The 20068-nt window shown below is 38.9% G+C and overlaps 1 protein-coding gene across 1 annotated transcript in view; it reads right to left on the bottom strand.

Annotated features, from left to right (window-relative positions):
- Positions 1-20068, bottom strand: part of SESTD1 (SEC14 and spectrin domain containing 1) — a 139901-nt gene that overhangs the window by 60439 nt on the left and 59394 nt on the right. Inside the window, exons 2-4 of the mRNA XM_065413701.1 lie at positions 16700-16808; positions 8707-8797; positions 4859-4972 (exon numbers count right to left, since the gene is read on the bottom strand). Coding sequence (XP_065269773.1) covers positions 4859-4972; positions 8707-8797; positions 16700-16808 — 314 coding nt within the window. The remainder of the gene's footprint in view (positions 1-4858; positions 4973-8706; positions 8798-16699; positions 16809-20068) is intronic.

Raw genomic sequence — 20068 nt, forward strand, 5'->3', positions numbered from 1 at the left:
TCGCCCCAATCCTAAATTTGGAAAGTCTTTTAAAACTTGCTCCAAAACTTCCACAAGGATAAAAGAGCAAATGGGTCATTTCTCCTCTCTTCACACTGATTGTTGATTTTCAAAAAGCTAATCTGACAGCCTTATATCGGAATCAATGTCAAAGAAGATTTTTTTTAAATGGATGCCATATGCAGAGAAAATAGTCTGCGGGCAGTTTTGAGCTGCATGCAAATTGCAAACATCAAGAAATTCAGTGATTCTGGGTTTAAGGTATGTTCAGCTTTTCCAGTGGGATTAGTCTGAAGCTCAGAAGGGCTAGTGGAGAGGACAGACTGGGGCAGCAGCTGAATGGGAGTGAGGGTGCAGGGACACACGGGGATAGGGACAGATGTGCCTGACTGAATGAGAGAGGCTAGGGGTCAGCCAGGGTCTACATGGTGTAGGCTCTCTAACAATCCCTCCCTGCTCCAAAACAACCTGTTCCATACTTCTCCACCCACACCAACAATCCTCCAAGTTCATACCCAGGCTCCTTCCCAGCAATTACTTCCCTCTCCCTCAGCTCCTCCGTTATCCCTGACTCGCCCAAGCCTTTGCCTGAGGAATGCAGGGAAATATGTTTCTGTATTGTAGTTTAAATGAATTATGACTTATTACTCAGTGTTCTGTATTAATATGCCTACTAAGGAATATATTTGTCAAAAAACATTTCCTGAATCTTTTTTTTTTTTTTGGTCTGTATTGTTACAGGTATAGTTGCTGATAGGTATTTTGAAATAAATTACCAAAATAATTGAAACTGACATGATTATATTCTGTTGTTTTGACAAATAAAATATGCAGAATTTTAAAATATTGTGTGCAGAATTTTAAATTTTTTGGCGCTCAATTTCCCCAGGAGTAAATCTATGAACCTATGACACTTCTAGCCTCTCACACAACTGTACCACATTGTTCTTATATTTCACTTGTGAGCCACCTAACCAACCCCCAGATCCTTTTCAGCAGTACCATCTCCTAGCCATTTATTCACCATTTTGTAGATGTACATTTGATTTTTCCTTCCTAAGTGTAGTACTTTGCACTTATCTTTATTTAATTTCATCTTATTGATTTCAGACCAGTTCTCCAATTTGTCAAGGTAATTTTGAATTCTCATTTTGTGCTCCTAATTGCTTGCAACTCCTCCCAGCTTGGTGTCATCTGCAAACTCTCCACTCCATTATCCAAGTCATTAATGAAAATAATTGTATAGTACTGGACTAAGGATAGACCCCTGCAGCATCCTAGCAAACCATTGATAACTTCTCTGAATGCGGTTTTTCAACTAGCTGTGAATCCATTTTGTAGTAATTTCATCTAGACCACATTTCCTTAGTTTGCTTATGAGAATGTCATGTGGGACTGTGTCAAAAGCTTTACTAAAAATCAAGATAGATCATGTCTGCTCCCCCCCCCCCACCCACTAGGCCAGGAACTGTGTCAAAGAAGGATGTTAGGTTTATTTGATTCTTCACAAATCCATACTGGCGATTAATATCACCCTATTATCCTCTAGGTGCTTACAAACTGATTGTTTAATATTTTGTTCCAGTATCTTTTCCATGTATCAAAGTTAGGCTGAAGTGGTCTATAATTTCATGGGTCCTCCTTTTCCCCCATTTTAAAGACAGGCATTATGTTGGCCCTTCTCCAGTTCCTGGGACCTCACACATCTTCCATGAGTTTTTGAACATAATAGAACATGTTTCAGTAAGAACCAAATGGACTAATAAGTGACCTGGGACTCACAAATATCTCTTTGCAGAACATGTGTTGCATGACTATACACAATACATGCATATCATACAACCGTGTGTCTTTCACAATACATAAAGGGTAAACACAGAGTGGTTAATAATATGCAAACACAATTATATCTTATGAATGTTATTAGCCAGAATATACCTATGGGAAACTCTCTCCATGCCAGACACCTCAAGTAACTGTGTTGGCAACTTTTAAAACATTTTAAGTCTCAAATATGCTGGATACTAGAAGGATGCCTGGGCTGTCATGTGCTTCCAGTGCCATTTTTTCTTGAGTCAGTGATTTACTATAGCAATCACTGTAGTTAAAGTGAGATTATACTGTGAAAAATGACTGGGAAAATGGCAGCATGAGGTTTCATGTTTATTGTCTCAGTGACTTCCAGATCAGATATGCTCAGTTAGGAAAAACCTCTCTCTGTTAACTGCTAGTGCTGCAAATTCAATCCAGGATCTGAAAGTCAAACTGTGTTTTTCACCACAAGTAATAAAAATTATGCTATTACAAATTAGTTAACGATTCTATTCATGAATCAGATTAGAACACACTCTTCCACAGCCATATCACTGCTCTGCAGTGCTAAAAGGAGTAAAACAAAGAGATTAAGACATACCATCATCTCTAAAACAGATAAAAATTGGGATACACAAAAAGACAAGATCTGTTGAGCCAGCTGTTAGTAAGTCAGCTTTTCTAACTGTAACCAAGTAGCTAATTCCCTAAAGTATGAATGAGTGGAGATGTTGAAATAAGTTGATCACTGACAGCTACAGGCTACTCTCACCAATTGCTCCTCTTCTCCCATGTTTCACTCTCCCCATTGCCTACTCTGTGTTTTACTGCACAGAGAAACAGACAAAGAACATGAAGCAGGGGAGCATAACAGAGCTCAAGTCAGACAATGCCACAAAATGGCAAAACTGGAGCCATCAGGCCAAAGGCAATCTCCTGCCAAGAAAGTGAAGGTTTCGTAAGTTCTCTCACACCTCTGATGGGGGGGGGCAGGGGGGGGAGGGGAGAAGAAGAGTGAAGGTGCCCACTGTGCTCCCTTTTCCTTGATTTTTTTTATTCAAATTAAAAAAAAAAAAATACCAAATCTGAAAATATTTTACAAAACAGGCCTTAATAGCTGATAACAGTATGTTGAATTTAGATATTTCATTCAAATTGGATTTTTTAAGATAGCAGTATACCATGTCTCTATTCACTTACATCTCACTTCTATATCCTGGAGTGCATACCCATCAAGCCACAGTACAAGAGTCATTAGGAAAGATTTGTTGGAAAAGCTTTCCTCTTGACCAGAAAAGAACAGAACGTTGGCATTTCAGCACTTGGACTTTTTCTGTGCTTTCACCCTCAAAATAACTCACTACTCACATGTATTTACTGTATTTTAAAACACAGAGGTTTAATTTCAGCAGTACAAATGACCTACACCAGCACTACAAAGGTAGAACATTCTTCATTAAATGGTTCTCCTTAATGTATTTAATTACATGTAACTATAACTTAATGACTGATGTTGAACAAACCCTTGAGATCAAATAAAATCCTCCCTCCTCCCCTACCCCGCCATATTACTGTTTAACGTTAACTTTGCCTTATTAGCATATCATATTTTTACTTAAGGTATTCTGCTTATTTGTCTAGAAAGATATTCTAGCGAAGTCACAAGAAGAGCCTTTAGGAAAGGGATGTAGAAAAGAAGTGTATATGAGATTAATTTCAAACCACTGAGCCTGTAACGTTTACAACTAATAAGGATGAAAAAGAACAAAAAGAGGAATGGTTTACAGGATAACATGGGAAGAAACTTTCTTTACACTACAACTTCAAATGCTTCCTGAACTTCCCTAAATTCCATATGAAATATTTAGAGAGTGCTCTCTTTCTTCTTATTGGTGAAATCTTTAGGGACATCTTACACTTTACATATTAAGTAGACAGTTATTTATCCCCAGTCACAGAAGACAACATTGTGTCTATCTTTGGGCTGCTACCTTCCCATCCCCACTCTCCCTCATATTTTCTATAGGAATATTTGGAAACTGAGAACATGTTATAATCCCGGCAACAGGAAGAAACATTTGTCTATCATCATGGAGAAAGGGAGAGTGTTTTCCTTCTGATCCTTTTTCAAGGGAAGGAGGTCCCCCCTCAAGTCACTTTGATTTACCTGTGAAGAACAATGGATGACCGGACATTATATCTACTTATGTGCACAGGAGACCAAATTTCAGTTTGGACAAGACTCGTTCACAATGAAGGGTCAATCCTAGGGTGATCAGATGTCCCGATTTTATAGGGACAGTCCTGATTTTTGGGTCTTTTTCTTATATAGACTCCTATTACCCCCCTACCCCCATCCCGATTTTTCACATTTGCTGTCTGGCCACCCTAGTCATTCCACATTCAGAACACTACTTGTCATAATGCAGTCTTATTTTTCCCTCGACTCCACTACCCTTGTCAAAGATGAAAGGATGCAACTATTCTTGTTTGCAATCCCTTATATATACACACACTGTTTCATGCAAGTCAGAACATAATCAATCTTAGAAAAACATAGGGTGCCTATAACCTTGGCAACTAATACCAAAAATTAAGAGGTATAAGGAGGAGATGAATTTAGCAAGACCAAGGACTGTACCTTCAAAATGTTTGCTCTTGCCTGAGTGATAGCAGAAGAGGAGCATCCAAACAGCCCACAGTGGTGGAGCCACGTACAGAATATATACTACAGCATTATACAACAATTTTTGTAGCTAAAAGCACGGAAAGTGGTATGAAACAGTTTTATCATCATAGTCAAACCACCATAAAAGCAGCAAAGCTCCATTTCCAAAACTTCGTTTAATAGTCTGCCTAAATTCTTTTTGCAGCTAAAGAATATTTTTAAAGCAATAGGTCACAGTAGTTTTTCAGAGGTATCTACAAAGCAATCTGGAATACTGATAAGCATTCTTTAAGAAATATCCATTTCAATCAGGTATATATCATTCTAGCATGCTTAGAGTCAACATTCCTGATAGGAAAAAAAAATTACTATACATACCTCAAAGCCAAGTCTATCTTTCTCTTTCCAAAAACAAAAATGTGTAACCTTCTTGTCCCAAAATTCATCAGGTTTTACTACACAAACAAGCGACACCTCAGCTGGAACAACATTCTGCAAAACAAATGAAACAGATAAAACATTCAAGATTAAATTCTCATGCACGGCAAAATCAACTGGCATTTAGACAGCACCTTTTATCCATGATCTTAATACTCTCTACAAATATGAATTAAACAAGTCTTACAACATCCAGGTGACATAGGTGGCTGTTTACTAATTCTACAGAGAGAAATTATACAGAGATTAAGTGATTTGCACTAACTCACACAGTGAGTCAGAACAGAGCTGGGGATAGAATCAGGTCTCCTGATTCCCAAAAGTGTATTCTAACCACTAGCCACCCTCCATCAGTAACGGAAAACAAAACAAAAAAACAACAACCCTATTTACCTAAATGAATATTACTTACAATATTGTGGTAACAAAACTATAGTTAAGGCTGATATGAGACTTTCATTCTATAGCCTGTTTGCATATTATCTAGAGAATATACTATGGAAAAGAAATTAAATTGCAAACTTTATACAAGCTAATTGATACTATATTTGAAGTCAGAACTCTAAAGCTAGGTCACCACAATAAAGAAACAAGTTAAGCTAGATGAGAAATATATATTTTACTATTAAATCAGGATTTAAGATCAATGGATCTGCTATTATAATGTAACTATAACGTTTACTGTTTCCAGAATAGAAATGATCTATATCATTAAATTGATTAAATATTTTTAATTATGCATTAAGTTGACAAATCAATATTTTCCTTACAAAACCTGAGTTCAAATATATTTTGCCTATTTATATATTGTCCTCACATCACAATACAGGCAGCTATACACATTACTCTTCTGTGATGTCATCAACTGTAATACTAGGACAAAGATATATGAATACAGTACTGAGTACTGAAAACCACTTTGAGTAAAACTGATTCTAAATTATCTTGTTTTAAAGGTGAAAAACAATTAATAAGGGACAATTAATTAAAAACTGACCCAAAATTTAGATTTAAAAAACAAGGTTTTGCAAAACCTAAATCTAATAGGGGAAGAAAAACAAACAAACAAACAAACAAACAGCTTGTCTTCATGGGTTTCTCTCCACTCTCACAGAAACAGTTGTTTTAAACACACATTCCCCTACAGCGTTTTCAACCCAAACACTGCCTCACTAAAAAAGTTAAGTGACTTAATTGATTTTCTTTGTCCAACCAGAGAAATATGAGAAGTGATCAGCATAAATAAGTGATTTCGATTTTCTAAATGATAATTTGAGATTTGATTACTTGCAGGGGCAAGAAAATGTATGTGAAATATTACTCTTCATAACAGAAACAATGAGACACATTACATATACAGACAGAAGCCCGAAATCAAGTGCTTCTAAACATCATTATTATTCTAGAACATGTGATGTACATCCTGTTGAAGAGCACTCATACAGACTTAAGGAAAGAGGCAACAGTCACATGACAAAAAAGAAAAGGTTGGGGGGTCCAAATGTCAAATCTCATTAAGTCAGTCAGTAGCTCTTAAAGTTACTCATAAGACGAAAAGGAAAGAGTTGCTCTTCCTGAAAAATCAAAAGATGGGAAACTAACACTGACAAAAAGCTGACAAAGGATAAGTAATCAGTCAGCCAAGTAGAGAAGAATTAGCAGCCTATTGATGTAAGTGATGGATCTATAAAGCAGCACCTCCCACTTCTATTAGGTATATTTTTAAATCCACCCAAGAGAAGTTTTATTTTTGCAAATAGAATTTGAACCTCTCAAATTTGTAAAAATATTTATAAAAAAACATCACTGCCACAGCGAGACCTCGAACTTCAGTGGACACGAAAAGCTTGGTCCCTTGATACAGTAAGAAGTAGCACTAATGCTCACTATGGAAGCTGGAAAGAAGCCCACAGATTGGTTGTAGTCAGAAAGCAAAACAAGACAAGGCATTCTGGGAACCCTAAACATTCAAATGTCCATGTTATAATTGAATAAACTCCTAGTTTCCCTTTCTGAGTGCACAAATAAAGTACAAATTTCAAAATGCCCAAATGCGAACACCTATAAACTTAGGCCTGGTCCACACTAACCCCCCACTTCGGACTAAGGTACGCAAATTCAGCTACGTGAATTCGAAGTACCTTAGTCTGAACTTACCGCGGGTCCAGACGCGGCAGGCAGGCTCCCCCGTCGATGCCGCGTACTCCTCTCGCCGAGCTGGAGTACTGGCGTCGACGGCGAGCACTTCCGGGATCGATTTATCGCGTCTAGACAAGACGCGATAAATCGATCCCAGAAGATCGATTGCCTGCCGCCGAACCAGGAAGTAAGTGTAGACGTACCCTTACATGTGCAATGCAGGGCAGGCAAATATAGAGGATGCTTTTGAAAGTGTGGCCCTAAAAGTCTATTCTTTCAGTTTCAATTTAATGTATTAATTCAAATTATTTGTCTATGCCAGATTCATTACAAATTGAAACTGCAAGATTATAGTTATTGTGCTTATTCAACTAAGATCTTCCCCTCTACCCCTTATTTAAAAAGTGAAAAGTTTTGTGCTTCCTTGCTTTCTGAGTACTTACTCTTAAGAATGATCCTGCATTCCACATCCTCTCTCTTATTTTTAGAAATCAAAATTAGAGGCAAATGCATTTAGTCTTTTCCCACATAATACCATTACATTTCTGTAGCTGGCACTAACATTTTCTTTTTTTAGAATGATCAGAGAAACGCAAAAAGGAAAGGCACTTGTATATTTAACTATGTTGTTACAAAGCAAGGAGATTTTCACTTCTGTTTCTGGAGATTAACTTTTATGGCACTTTAATAATACAGATTTTAGACTGCCAATCACAGTAGCAGCTAGGCGCTTATTAACAGCAAACATTTTAAAAATAAAAATTGCTGCAATTAAAAGCCACTTTCATTCCCCCCCAGGAATAAAATATAAAACAGGAAAATCAGATAAAAATTAAACCAAATAAAAACTAAGTCTATGCTGCTCTGAGCTTGCTAGACTAAGGTTTTGAAGGAGCTCGCAAGGAAGCAAACTCCACATATGGAGACCTTCAACTGAGAAAGTTTTACTGCCTATGGAGGAGTCTCTAATTCCAGGCAATGGCAAGAAGCTGATCTTAAATGATATGATAGGGCATGGAATGAGAAGCAGTCTCTCAAAGGGTTTGGATACAGAGCATTCAAAGAAATAAAAGCTATCAAAATCTAGAATTGTATCAGGAAGCCAATGCAAAGACTTCAACACAGCGACATACCTGTATTCTGTACTAGCTGGAGCTCCTGGATAAGCTTCATAAACAAACATAAGCAGAGTGCCCAACCAGCAGTCTCTATGGGAAATGACAAAGGCTGGAAAACCACTGCCATGCCTATATTAAAGAGGGAAGGCCACAGCCTCCTGATTAGCTATAGATTATGAAAGTCACTGAGACACACCAAAGAATCGAGGAGCATCAATGATTCATAGGGCCCGGACGTTGTAAACTATTCACATTTAATATGGTAATACACTTGTAGAAGTTTTATCTAGAGCTGAACAGAAGGCTGCTCAGATCAAAACTTGAATAACTCTCTATAGAAGTATATAAACCCCTTTTCAGATTAATTGCTTCTACTTACAAAATTCTGTGCAACACAGCATATATTGTGTAATTAAATTACGAATTGACTGTTTCCCAATAAAGAAATTTCAGCTGTTTCAGTAACGCAGCATTTTGACTTCCATCTATAAAACTAATCTGCTGACTGTGAATACATAAAAATTGATTTACCTGGAGCATTAACACAACCGTCTTTACCACATTCCATTGAGATTTTCTGCCATCGACTATCACAGTAAATCCTCTAGCTTTACACTTTTCACTAAGACAAAAAAGAAATACTTTTAGAAAACAGTAAAACTCAAGAACAAAATGTCAGATATCACAGTGATTAGCTTGGCTATTACTGACTTTCATCACAACCATTTTAAAAGTAGGACACTGCTATGGAATTTTGCAATTTTACTTACTACAAATCTTCCTTTAAAAATTGAAGTATGTTCACTTACAAAATATTTTCCCTTGTATTGCTCAGGCATACTTGTTTATTATTGTACCATACTAGCAATTTTTTAAACAGCATTAATATTCCAGAAAATGTATCAAATATTTATTATATTTTGTGTTTATATTGCAATTCCTCTTATCAATGATTATAAAGTGCCTTATAAACATTACACAAATAAATATCACAAAATCCCTGTGAGGTAGTATAGTATTTTATAGATGGGTAACAGAGGCATAGAGAGGTTAATTTTCCTAAGGTCACCCAGGAAGTCTGTTGCAGTGAAGTGAATACAACTTCCATGTCCTGTTCCTAAATCACTTGATCTAGGTCACAATTCAGGAGAACATTTAGGCTAATGCTTAATTTCAAACATGCACTTAAGTGTTCTTCTGAATCAGGGCCCTTAGTACAACATACAAAAAGCCAGCTAGAAGAATACAGACTTTGCAAGGAGATATAAAAGGGGAAAATGTAGTTCAAATTGACAGTATTTATTTACTCCCTTTTTAACTTAACAACTTTAAGTACAAAATATATAATTTTCAAAGAAGTATATATTCATATAAAAAATGTTGAAAGAACATTTAAGGTTACAAAGTCAAGTGCTCAAAGGTTAGGAAATGCCAGCATTAAGGTTGTCTGTGCCCGGTGTCTGTATCCTCCTTCTTGCCTAGGTGTCAGCAAGGGAAACATACAAAATACAGAAAATCTCTCTCCATGCTCCCAATTCCAGTGCCAGGCACCACAGCTTCTAGCAACATAAAGAGTCCTGCTCAGCGCCTATGGCTCGGGCTAGGGCATGCTTGTCCAGATGGAACATTCAGAGAATTTAGCTGCTGGTGTCTAACAAACCTTCACTGAGCACATGCATATGGCAATTTTCAGAAGCTTATAACTTGGACAAATTTTGGTGGACTCAGGGTAACATCCTCGCCAAATTGTAAGTCCCTGCTTTAAACATGAAGGCTCTAGAGCAGTGGTTCCCAAACTGGGGTTTGCAAACCCTTGGGGGTTTGTGAAATGTATCAGGGGGTTCTCAGAAAAAATTCTGTAATGGCAGACGGAGCCATCCCTAGGGACCCCAGGCATGGGGGGAAGCAGCCGGGACCCAGGCATGTGGGGCGGGCAGCCCGAGCCCCGTGGAGCGCGGGGCCATCAGCTGGGACCCTGGGTGCGCAGGCGGCAGCTGGGACCCTGTCCCTGGCAGACAGGGGAAGTTCGGCGGCATGAGGGGCAGAGTGGGAGGGGGAGCCACGCTGTATCTGGGGGACCATCCAGGCTAATTTTTCCCTGGCCCCGCACCCCCCTGCTGCCGGAAGAAAAAGTGTTTGCGCACCAAATCAGCCAGGGCCGCCCAGAGGATTCAGGGGGCCTGGGGTCTTCGGTGGCGGGGGTCCTTTTGCTCCGGGTCTTTGGGGCACTTCAGCGGCAGGTCCCGGAGCGAGTGAAAGACGCCCACCGCCAAATTGCCACCAAAGACCCGGAGCGGAAGGAGCCCCTGCCGCCAAAGACCCGGAGCGGAAGGAGCTCCGGGTCTTTGGCAGCGGGTCCTTCATTCGCTCCGGGTGTGTTCGGCGGCACTGAAGGACCTGCCGCCGAAGACTCGCCGAAAACTCTCATGGGGGCCCCTGAAAGGCCCGGGGCAAATTGCCCCACTTGCCTCCCCCCTGAAATCAGCCCTGAAATCAGCTGGAACCAAGGTCATTGTAGCCAATGTGGCGGTAACGACCCTCAGTTAGTCCATACTCAGTCATTCTCGGTAGTGTGCGATTTTGCTTCAATGAGACTTGAGTGAATCTTCTCATTTACTAGTTTGTTCGTTTGTTAGCGTTCTCAGTGTGTTATTTTTATTTGAACTGTTGGACACGTGGCTGAAAACGGAAAGTGTAAAGACATGAGAAAACGAACGTTTGACATCAGCTAGTGTTTCGTCAAGTCCAAAGTGTGGAAAATCTAAGTCAAATGATCATGATGGTCCTGGAAAGTCGCTTATGAAGAAAAGAAAATATGACAACGATTATATAAAATATGGCTTTACAGCATTGGTGAGAAAGAGAGTGTACAAAACCAGAGTGCATAATTTGTGGTGACGTTCTAGCAAACAACAGCCTCAAACCTTCTCTACTTCAGCACCACTTAGAAACTAGACACCCCACACAACTCGACAAGCCTGTTGATTTTTTCAAGTGAAAATTAGCCAAGTGGAAAAGTGACATTACCAGTTTTGTATCCAAAGCAAGTACTGATAACAAAAATACACTTGAAGCGTCATACCAAGTGAGCTATCGAGTAGCAAAAGCATCAGAGGCCCATACCATAGCAGAGAGCTTGATTGGTCCATGTATAAAAGACATAGTTCATTGCATGCTCGGAGAAAAGGCTGCAAAAAGGATTGACGTAGTACCTTTCATAGAATCATAGAATATCAGGGTTGGAAGGGACCTCAGGAGGTCATCTAGTCCACCCCCCTGCTCAAAGCAGGACCAATCCCCAGACAGGATTTTTGCCCCAGATCCCTAAATGGCCCCCCTCAAGGATTGAACTCACAACCCTGGGTTTAGCAGGCCAATGCTCAAACCACTGAGCTATCCCTCCCCGCTTTGTCCAATAATACGTTGCCGCAAAAAATTAATGACGTCAAGTAATGTAGAGACCACAATTGTACATAGAGTGAAAAATAGTCCATATTATGCTATACAGTTGGATGAATCAACTGATGTTGCTAATCTATCTATTTTGCTCGTGTTTGTACGTTATGTGAATGAAGGTATGGTTGAAGAAGACTTGGTTTTTTGCTGACCATGGAAAGAACATACAACTGGAAAAGATATCTTCAATCTGACTAATGCACATTTTCAAGAAAAGGAAATAGATTGGTCTCATTGCCTAGGCATTTGCACTGATGGGGCCACATCAATGACAGGGAAGTACACTGGATTCATAGCTCAAACAAAAAAGGTTGCATCAAACGTCTCTTGGACTCATTGCAGTATCCATAGACAAGCTCTCGCAGCAAAACACAAGCCTGAGGGTCTGAAGGAAGTGCTGGACAATGCAGTGAAAATGGTGAATTTCATAAAATCATGACAAATTCCAGAATATTTCACGTACTTTGTGAAGAAATGGGTAGTGTACACAATTTTTTGTTGCCCCATACCGAAGTTAGATGGCTCGCACGTCGCAAAATCCTTGTGCACTTGCTTGAGCTTAGAATGGAAATCCTTGTTTTTTTCAACAGCCACCCTTTCCACCTCACCAACTGTATGGAAAATCATGTCTGGCTCCAGAGCCTAGCTTATTTAGCAGACATTTTCTCGAGGATTAATGACCTAAACTTAGCTCTTCAAGGCCTCACTATAACAGTTTTCAACATGCAAGACCAAGCTGAATCCATGATAAAGAAGTCGCAGTTCTGAGAAAGGTGTTTGGAAAACAATCAAATTGAGCGTTTCAGTACTCTTCATGACTTCCTAACAGAACATAAGCTTTGGTTGAATCAGTGCATTAAAACCAATATAAATGCACACCTAAAAGGACTTTGCACAATGTTCAGGGAATACTTTCCAGCTACGTCAGGCAATAATGACTGGATTCGCAACCCCTTTGATGATACCACTCTCTCAACAAAGATATTGAGCACTGAGGAAAAAGAGAAATTGATTGAGATCTCCTGTGATTACGAACTGAAAAGGAGTTTCAGAAGTCTGTCATTGATCAACTTTTGGCTGAGTTTAAGAAACAGGTACCCCCTGCTGGCAGAAAAAGCTACTATCGTTTTGTTACCGTTTTCAACAACATACTTGTGCGGAAAGCATTTTCCTCGTATGTACATCTGAAAACCAAATACAGAAGCAGACTCAATGCCGAACCAGACCTGAGACTATCTTTCTCCAGAGGTTCCGGACTTCCAAGAGCTATGCAGATCAAAGCAAGCACATCCATCACACTGAGGAGATTTAAACTTCAAGACTCCTTATGAGAAATGGAAAGGGAGGAGGAGATTTTTTTGCTGTTTCTAAAATTAAACAGACTGCTAGTGTTGTTTTTAAAATTATTATGAAGAACAAGTTTAAGCTTTGTTATAGTCGTGCGTTGTTCACCTGGATTGCTCAAGACCCAAATGCTTGTGGGAGGAACTCTTTATTTAAGTTGGCTTCTTAAATACCTTCATGCTGGTTCACATCTGGTACTCCTTGATGAAACATAACAGGCTTAATTGACGTGATACGAGCTACAAAAGTGAAATCTTGAAAGAATGTTGCCGTTTTCATAATGTAATAAAATTAATAATGTAATGAGAAATAATAATGTAATAATAAATAGTGTGTAATAAATGTGTCATTAAAAAAACAAATTATTTCCAAGATCACTGCTTCTATAATTTATGCTCAGGTAAGGGAGAAAATCCCTGGAAACTTTCATTTTTAGGAGAGGGTTCCTGAGATTTGGTATTTTCGTGAAAGGGGTTCACGGGTTGTTAAAGTTTGGGAACCACTGCTCTAAAGCTTCTCGGTGAAATGACTCAGCATGGGAAGTTTCAGTCTCAACAGTTAAAAGTTCAGCGAGTGATAAGCAACTGAGAACATTGGATAGCATTAACTAACTATGCACACTAGTGCCAGCTCTGACTAGAAATTGTTTAGTAAGACATTCTAGTCATTGTTCAAATACATACAATATTACTACATGTATACAGTTTTAGTTTACTATAATTGCACCATTATGGGACTGAGATGGATTTACTATCACTTATAATGAGCTGACAAGTGTACTTAAAGAAAAATGGTGTGCATATACTATGTTTTTTTTTTAAATCAACATGCAGTACCCTTGCCAATTTTAATTTATTTTTTAATAAAAAAAGTGTTTAGCTCCTGAAAATGTACATATAGAGCATGCCTACTACTACAATAATCCCACTGATTTCCAATACAGTTACTCATAGCAGCAAGCAGTATGCTAGGTAGTAAGCATTTTCAGGATCAGAACTTTAGCCTACATTATGGATAAGAACCAACTAATCAGCGGTGGGGCGGGGGGGGGGGGGGTGGTCAATTGGAGTGGTAGAAAAATATTCATAAGCATATTAGTCAATTTTTAGTTTATGAATAAACTAATTTCCAATATGGCTGCCATTGTGTACCTGGATTTTACTTTATTTACATTTAAATGGCACCTCCTGAAGACATGCATAAGATTTTCCAGGGACCCCACTGAAAATTAGGTTGACTGTTTGCAATGTCACAGCCAGATCAAGTTCTGAAAGCCAAGTTATAACTAGAAGATTTATATAGGAGCTGACACAACCCAACCTTGAATACAGCAAACACAAATAGTGTCATGATCATATTCCTTTGAAATATTGTTTTCTTAAGGTCAATGGAAACAAACAACAGCATTTGTATATTCCATCACCTATTAACCCACAAAAAACAACAAATTATCCAATTCTGAAAGGTTAAATAAAATGTTTAACACAATGCATTTAAGCTTTAAAAAAAATTGGTAAAACTGATTTGTGCATTAGAACAGTGAAGCCTGCAAACTCCATTGACAGGGCATTGAAGGACATGAAATATTTCTGCATTTATCTTGCACTTTAAAAAAAAATTATATTTTAAATCATATCATATATCATAACAAAGACACCTCTACTCAATAGCTAAGAATTTGTTTTAAAAATCCACAGCAGTATTTCATGGATGTTGTACAAATCAAAGAAATTTCACTTCAACACTATAAAAGTCTGGCCTGCCACAAACCATTTCACATTAATAAAAGAAAAAATTGGAGTTACACCACCAGCTACTGAAGTTAGTGAGGCATAATTTTGAGCCAGTCTATGTTAAACAATGTATAACTTCAGGTCCAGTTCTGCAAACCATCCACTGATGGAACTCCCATACAAGTCAACAGGACTACTCTCACAGGTAAGACCACTCATGTAAAGCTTTAAAGAATTAGGCTTGATATTTGTTGGAAACGCACAAGCCTGGTTTGGGGACAAAATGCTAACTCACAAGCTTTTTAAAGCCTTCCAGTAGAGCACAAAGAATCTTTAATATTTAAGCAAAACACTTTTTTTTAAAATAAATTCTTTCTACTATTAAACCAACAGTAAATCAGGATGGTCTCCCATATTATTATTCTGCATGACTGTCAACACCAATGGTGGGAATGTCAAACTTTATTTTCATAGGTGTTTCACAGTTTACACATGGTACGAGCAATGCTTATTGTGAATTTTCAGATAGCTTTAAGCAAAATAAGTGCAGTATATATCACAGCTAGATAGTAAAACAACTAATTTTGGTAGAATACTTATGTCTACATTTATTCAACAAACAGAACCAAACCCTGAAGTCAATTAGACTACTTCCATGAATAAGGTTAGCACAATTTTCACCCATAATTTTGTAAAAGTTCCAACTCTTTTTTTTTTTTTTAAACAAAACACAAATGTATAATTAACAAGAATGTAACTAATTAAGGAGTACAAGTAAATTATTCAATCAAGCTTTACAGGAGTGACCTGAGTGTCTCAGGTTTCTTTTAGTAATATTCATTTTTCTTCTCTTTGGTCTTGACTTTGGGGCCAGATCATTAGTCTATATATTTGAAAAGATCTGATACTCCCATTAGCAAAAAAAAAAAAAAAAAAAAAAAAAGGCATAAAGCATTTTTATTTAATTATGCTAACATCTCTTTCTCTCGCTCTGTTATAGTTGGTCCTTTAACCATGTTGGAAACATGAGCATTCAGTTGTGGAGGGGGAAAAATCAAACACAAAATGATAAAACTAAGATTTGAGGATGACTTGCCAGTTCTGTTGGATAATTTCTGCCCCCCATCACCAGATCCAACCAAATAAATGAATAATATCTGGCCAAATAAATATAGATCTGAACCTGCAGTTTTTCCACAAGCAAATCTCCCACAGAAGTTAATAATTTTACTATCAAACCCATAGTTAATGATAGAATCCATTGAACTCTGGCCCAAATTCAGCAAAACAATTATAGCATTTTTTTAACTTTAAGCATGTAAGTAATCCCACTCACTTCACTGAAGCACTTAAATTGTGCTTAATTTTAAGCATGTATGAAGTGCTTCAGTGAATCTGGGCCTGTATGAATAGAACGCTTGCAAAAAAAAAAAAAAAAAAAAAAAAAAAAAAACTTTTCTGTCTGAAAAGTCCCACCAATTCCAATGACTAGCCTTTTTTAATGTTGCAGTTAAAGTATAGTCGCTAGTTAGTTTACACCACAATTATCAGAAAGAAAAGTTACTGCACGTATTCTAACAATGCAATGGTGAAATACATCAGACAGAAAAAAACAAGTAGGATAATTAAAAGAAACTACCACATATATCTTTTAATTTACTATGTTATTTGTGTTTTAAGTTGTTATAATGAAATCAAATGAGATCACATTATAGTATAATCCAGGGCTAGTCAAATGGGAGACCACGGACCAAATCCAGACCACCACACACTTGAACGGACCACAAAATCTTTTTATCGTCGTCATTAATGTTATTGAAGTGTGAAAAATGTTTCTCTGGAGTCTGGAGCTTGACTATATGTTGACCAAGAAATGTGGACGTTGACAAAAAATAATTGACTATTCCTTATTACTATGTAAAATATGTTTTGTACTAGAAGATAAAAATATTTAGTGCTTTTAAGAAACACCTTTAGAGTCACTTAGTCACCTTGGAATGCTTAGCAGATAGTCTAGGGTAACACTCAGCTCATCCATGTTTGTCTGTTCAAGGCATAATGGAATTGTCAGAATGAGGCCACTTCGTCTGTCCTTTCCTCCTATTTAAAAAAAAAAGGCATTACAAAGATTTAATGTCATTTTAAGATAAAAATAAACATTTTCAGCTACATAGTCTCAAACTACATGTTACTTGTGTCTAAAACTGCTATAAAGATTACAAGTGAACAAAAGTGCAGTGAGTTGTGGGTAGTCCTGTAATTAAAGAACATTTTGTGAAGCATATCTTGGACCTTAAAGCAAAGTTACATAATACACTAAACAATGTATTTGTAACGTACCAGTAAGTGACATGCTCAAAACACAGGGTTTGGTCACGAGGTTACCTTAATGCAAAACATAGTTAATAATATATAACAACTTTGAACACTTACTGAAAAGACATTGAGATTTTTTAAGACTATAAATTTACATTAAGGCCCCCAATCTAGGAAGGTACTTTAGCATATACTTGCCTTCAATAGAACCATTAATGTGCTTGAAGTTAGGCACATGCTTACATACCTTGCTGAATCAAGGCCTAAAAGGTGGAAATGTAGAGCATGTGACCAAATTATTTTTTAAAGGGTGTCTGAAATTAAGCTCCTAAAGCCATATTAATGGCCATATTTTCAGAATTACTAAATACCCAAGAACCCACAATGGCCTGTGTATCTAGATCGGAACAACAGTAAGTACATTGTACAGCTTCTGTTAGCATACAGCAGATTTTCATCCAAATATAAAGAAACAACGAATATTTTAAGGTCAAAACACACAAGATTTAAGGCCTATTTTCATAGGCAAAGATCACCCAGAACTCTCACTGAAGTGTTGAGAGCTGAGTGCTCTGAAAATCGGGTGCTTTATGTTTTATCCATAACACTTTTTTAATATGTAGGGAAAGGAATTCATAGTCATTTCACTAGATCTCATGAAGTGATGAACCTTCAGTACTGAGGGGTCGACTCTTGACTCCATCGCCCACTTTTTAAAATTCTCAAACAAACACCATCATGCTTTCTCCCATGCTTTCCCCTCACACTTGGAACGAGTTCCCTGTAAACATTCCCAAAGTCATTTCTTTGTTCTCATTCAAATCCTGTGTTTGTACAGTGCCTAGCACAATAGGGTCCTAGTCCAGAACTAGGACTCCTAGGTGGTACAATAATTCAAAGAAATACAGCAGAACCCTGTTTATCTGATCTAATTGGGACCCGGGCCAGAACAGATAATCAAAAAAATGGATAAAGCAGAGAATGGGAAAGTACAGTGCTGTCCCGCCATCTAGTGGCCACAGGAGATATCTCCCCCTTCTGGTCGTGTGTCCATGTGTTGTCCAGTTAACACAGAAAACCAGATAATGGAGGATCAGATAAACCGGGTTCTACTGTAACAACAGCAACAACAACTTAAGAAAAAGGGACTTCCAAGTTTGCTCTCAATAAAGATGAGGCACTGAGGTTAAAATATACTTTACATTTGATATCACACCACAAATTATGTAAACCATTGACCAAACAAATGTTTTTATCTCATTTGAAATGGCTGTTTAAGCCACGTGGTAGATGCCCACAATACTAGATACTAACAATATATGGCCAGGGCCTATTCCTTTGTTGGGAAAGAACCCTGGTTGGGTGTAGAGCTAGTTCTATGCCATCCCCTCAATGTACCCCGCATAGGGGGTATGTCAAGGATATGCTGGGGGCAGAAGGGCATGCGACCAGTGCAATGGCCCTCCTTGAGAGCAATTAACATAAGCAGGCAAAACTTAGAGCAGTCATTTGCTCTAAATTGCAAGTGTCCAAACCCAGCCACCAGCTGCCCCCAGGATCTTGGGTTTAAGGGGAAAGGTGACAAAGCCACCTTTGGTCTCCTATTGAGGTGCATGGTCCCAAACTCCAGCTCATTCAAAGACTGTCCCAGATTGTTGGTTTTTTCTGTTGCTCTTCAGAACCCTGTGCTGTGAGACTAAGAAGAATCACATCAGCTCTGCCCTACAGCTGCTTGGGGAGAGTTATGAGCAACAGAAGAGAGGCATGCTGAACTATTCACTAGCGAGAAGGGCAAAACACAAAGGCAGAAGATGGGCAGAGTAGCAGACATACATCCATTACAGCAAAATAGAATGAAGGGCAGGTAAAGTAACAGAAGTGTGCCCATCATATACTACAATCATAGGTGCCAGGAGGCTCAGAGCAAGTTTGGAGGTTTGGAGATTCAGGTAGAGACCCTGGTAGAGTTTAGAAGGGGGTTTGAGCAGCTAATGGAGCAAAGGCAAGGGATGGCTGAAGGGGAATGCTCAGGGGTACAGGTGGAAGCAGGGGCCAGGGTCTGTGAGGGGGGAATGTCGGGGGGAGAACAAGCGCAGTGGAAGCATGTGACCGTGAGAAGCAGGCCAAGGAAAAAGAGGGTCAGTGAAGGAGAAATAGAGCTCAGAAACAGGTTTGGGTGTTTGGATAACGAGGAAGGGGTGCAGCAGATGGTCACTGAAGGGGGAAGGGTGAGGAAGAAGAGAAGAGCGGCTAGTCCCATAGAAAGAGGGGAGGAGTTGATGGAGACAGCACCAAATCTGGGCCCCGGGACAGTACAGGGTGGCATAAGAGAGACTATAAGGGAAAATAGGAACAGACGGGGGTTGCGACTAGAGGGAACAGGGGATAGATTAGTAGATCGCACTGTCACCAGGCAAAGGCAGGTTTATGTGATTGGGGACTCTTTACTGAGGAGGTTAGACAGGCCTGTGACCAGGGCGGACCCAGAGAACAGAAGGGTGTGCTGTCTGCCGGGCGCTAAGATATGGGATGTGGACCTGCGGTTGAAAAGGATCCTAAAAGGAGCAGGTAAGAACCCCTTGATCATCCTTCACGTAGGAACGAATGACACGGCTAAGGTTCTCGCTAGAGAGAATCAAGGGAGATTATGCCAGGCTGGGGAAGACGCTTAAGGAAATCGAGGCTCAGATCATTTTCAGTGGGATTCTGCCTGTTCCTAGAGAAGGGCAGCAAAGGGCTGACAGGATTGTGATGATAAATAGTTGGCTAAGGGAGTGGTGCTATAAGGAGGGCTTTGGGATTTATGGCCACTGGGAGGCTTTCGGGGACAGGCAACTGTTCTCACGGGATGGACTTCACCTAAGCAGGGAAGGAAATAGACTTCTGGGAGGGAGGCTGGCTCATCTCATCAAGAGAGCTTTAAACTAGGAATTCAGGGAAGACGGTTGGGAGATGTCCAGTTAATCTCCACGCCATATTACAACATTGAGAAGGAGGGTGACGAGACAAGAACAGACATAGCCGGGGGGAAGAGATTGGACATA

Source organism: Emys orbicularis, chromosome 11 (assembly GCF_028017835.1).
Source record: "Emys orbicularis isolate rEmyOrb1 chromosome 11, rEmyOrb1.hap1, whole genome shotgun sequence".
In the NCBI taxonomy this organism is placed as follows: Eukaryota; Metazoa; Chordata; order Testudines; family Emydidae; genus Emys; species Emys orbicularis.